This window comes from Nematolebias whitei, unplaced genomic scaffold (assembly GCF_014905685.2).
Source record: "Nematolebias whitei isolate Nwh7 unplaced genomic scaffold, NemWhi1 Nwh_scaf_3445, whole genome shotgun sequence".
NCBI lineage: Eukaryota > Metazoa > Chordata > Actinopteri > Cyprinodontiformes > Rivulidae > Nematolebias > Nematolebias whitei.
Window position 1 is genome coordinate 3092 of NW_023621990.1, and position 1972 is coordinate 5063.

The window sequence follows — 1972 nt, forward strand, 5'->3', positions numbered from 1 at the left end:
AGGTTGTGAACTTAAGAGGAACTGCAAACCCAGTTTGACCAGACAGATCGTGTTGATGGTAGAAAAAGAACCAAGGAAACCATCAAACCCATTCAAGATGAACTCCAAGGTAAAGCTGCGTCACTTTCTGATCACAGCGTCCATCACATTTTAATTCTTCATGGGTTCCATAGAAGAATACCCAGGAGGACTCCATTATTGTGAGAAAGACAAAAAGTCAGACAGGAGTTCATTAAAGTTCATGTTGTCAAGCTCAAAGTTTCTGGAAAATATTTCTTGAACTGATGAGACTAAACAGGAGCTTTCTGGCTCGAGTCCCATCAGTTGTGTTTTTCTGATTATTGTGGAAGGATAACAACAAATTTACCTTCGTCTTTAATAAGAACATGTCCAATGTTGACACATGTTTGAATGATACAAACTGAAGAATTAAAGTTTGTGTTTGATAGGACTGATGAGCTAACGGCTAGTTTAAACAGCTAAAACTGAAGTGAATTGTTGCATCTTCAAACAGCTCGAATGTCAAAACTTTTATTACAACTCTATAAAACAATATTTGATAAACATCCACATGTTGTTTGTTCACTCTGTAGTAATTGACAAAAATATCTCTGGTTATTTATTAGCATAAATATCACATGAAGCATCAAAGGGTCATGTTTTATAAAGTCAAAGTTCTGATTCAGAAGTGGATCCATTTGTCATCACATTACAAAGTTTATTTAAATGTTACTTATTTAGAAATATTTTAATATTTTAGTACTTACATGGCTTTTTTGGAAACTTTGACCACTGGCAGCAGCCTCAGAATAGACTTCGTGTCTTTAGAATATTCCGTCGGGTTGAAATCATCCAGAATTTTTCCTGATGTCAGTAAGATGAAGACCAGAGCTGACCAGTGAGCAGGAGACAGTTCATCTGTGGAGAGACTTCCTGAACCCAGAGACTGTTGGATCTCCTCCACTAGAGAACCATCATTCAGTTCATTCAGACAGTGGAACAGATTGATGCTTTTCTCTGCAGACAGATTCTCACTGATCTGATTCTTGATGTACTGGACTGTTTCCTGATTGGTCTGTGAGCTACTTCCTGTCTGTGTCAGCAGGCCTCGTAGGAGAGTCTGATTGGTCTGCAGTGAAAGACCCAGGAGGAACCGGAGGAACAAGTCCAGGTGTCCATTTGGACTTTGTAAGGCCTGGTTCACAGCACTCTGATGGAGATAACTTAGATTAATTTTTCCAGGATTCTTGGATAATTCATCTCCTCCCATCAGATTGAGCCCAGAGTAGATGAAGGTCAGATGGACATGAAGAGCAGCCAGAAACTCCTGAACACTCAGATGGATGAAGCAGAACACCTTGTCCTGGTACAGGCCTCTCTCCTCTTTAAAGATCTGTGTGAACACTCCTGAGTACACTGAGGCTGCTCTGATATCGATACCACACTCTGTCAGGTCTGATTCATAGAAGATCAGGTTTCCTTTCTGCAGCTGCTCAAAAGCCACTTTTCCCAGAGACTCAATCATCTTCCTGCTCTCTGGACTCCAGAGTGGATCTGTCTCAGCTCCTCCATCATACTTGACCTTCTTGACTTTGGTGTGAACCAGCAGGAAGTGGATGTACATCTCAGTCAGGGTGTTGGGCAGCTCTCCTCCCTCTCTGCTTTTCAACACGTCCTCCAGAACTGTAGCAGTGATCCAGCAGAAGACTGGGATGTGGCACATGATGTGGAGGCTTCGTGATGTCTTGATGTGGGAGATGATCCTGCTGGCCTGCTCCTCATCTCTGAACCTCTTCCTGAAGTACTCCTCCTTCTGTGGGTCAGTGAAGCCTCTGACCTCTGTCACCATGCCAACACACTCAGCAGGGATCTGATTGGCTGCTGCAGGTCGTGTGGTTATCCAGAGGCGAGCAGAGGGAAGCAGTTTCCCCCTGATGAGGTTTGTCAGCAGCACATCCACTGAGGTGGACTC

The 1972-nt window shown here is 43.1% G+C and overlaps 1 protein-coding gene across 1 annotated transcript in view; it reads right to left on the reverse strand.

Annotated features, from left to right (window-relative positions):
• LOC119429596 (NLR family CARD domain-containing protein 3) overlaps positions 1–1966 on the reverse strand; it is a gene marked incomplete at its 3' end in the record, with an annotated part of 4460 nt that extends 2494 nt beyond the window's left edge. Inside the window, exon 1 of the mRNA XM_037697195.1 lies at positions 768–1966. Within this exon, the coding sequence (XP_037553123.1) occupies positions 768–1849 (1082 nt within the window). The remainder of the gene's footprint in view (positions 1–767) is intronic.
• Between the last annotated feature and the right edge of the window lie 6 nt (positions 1967–1972).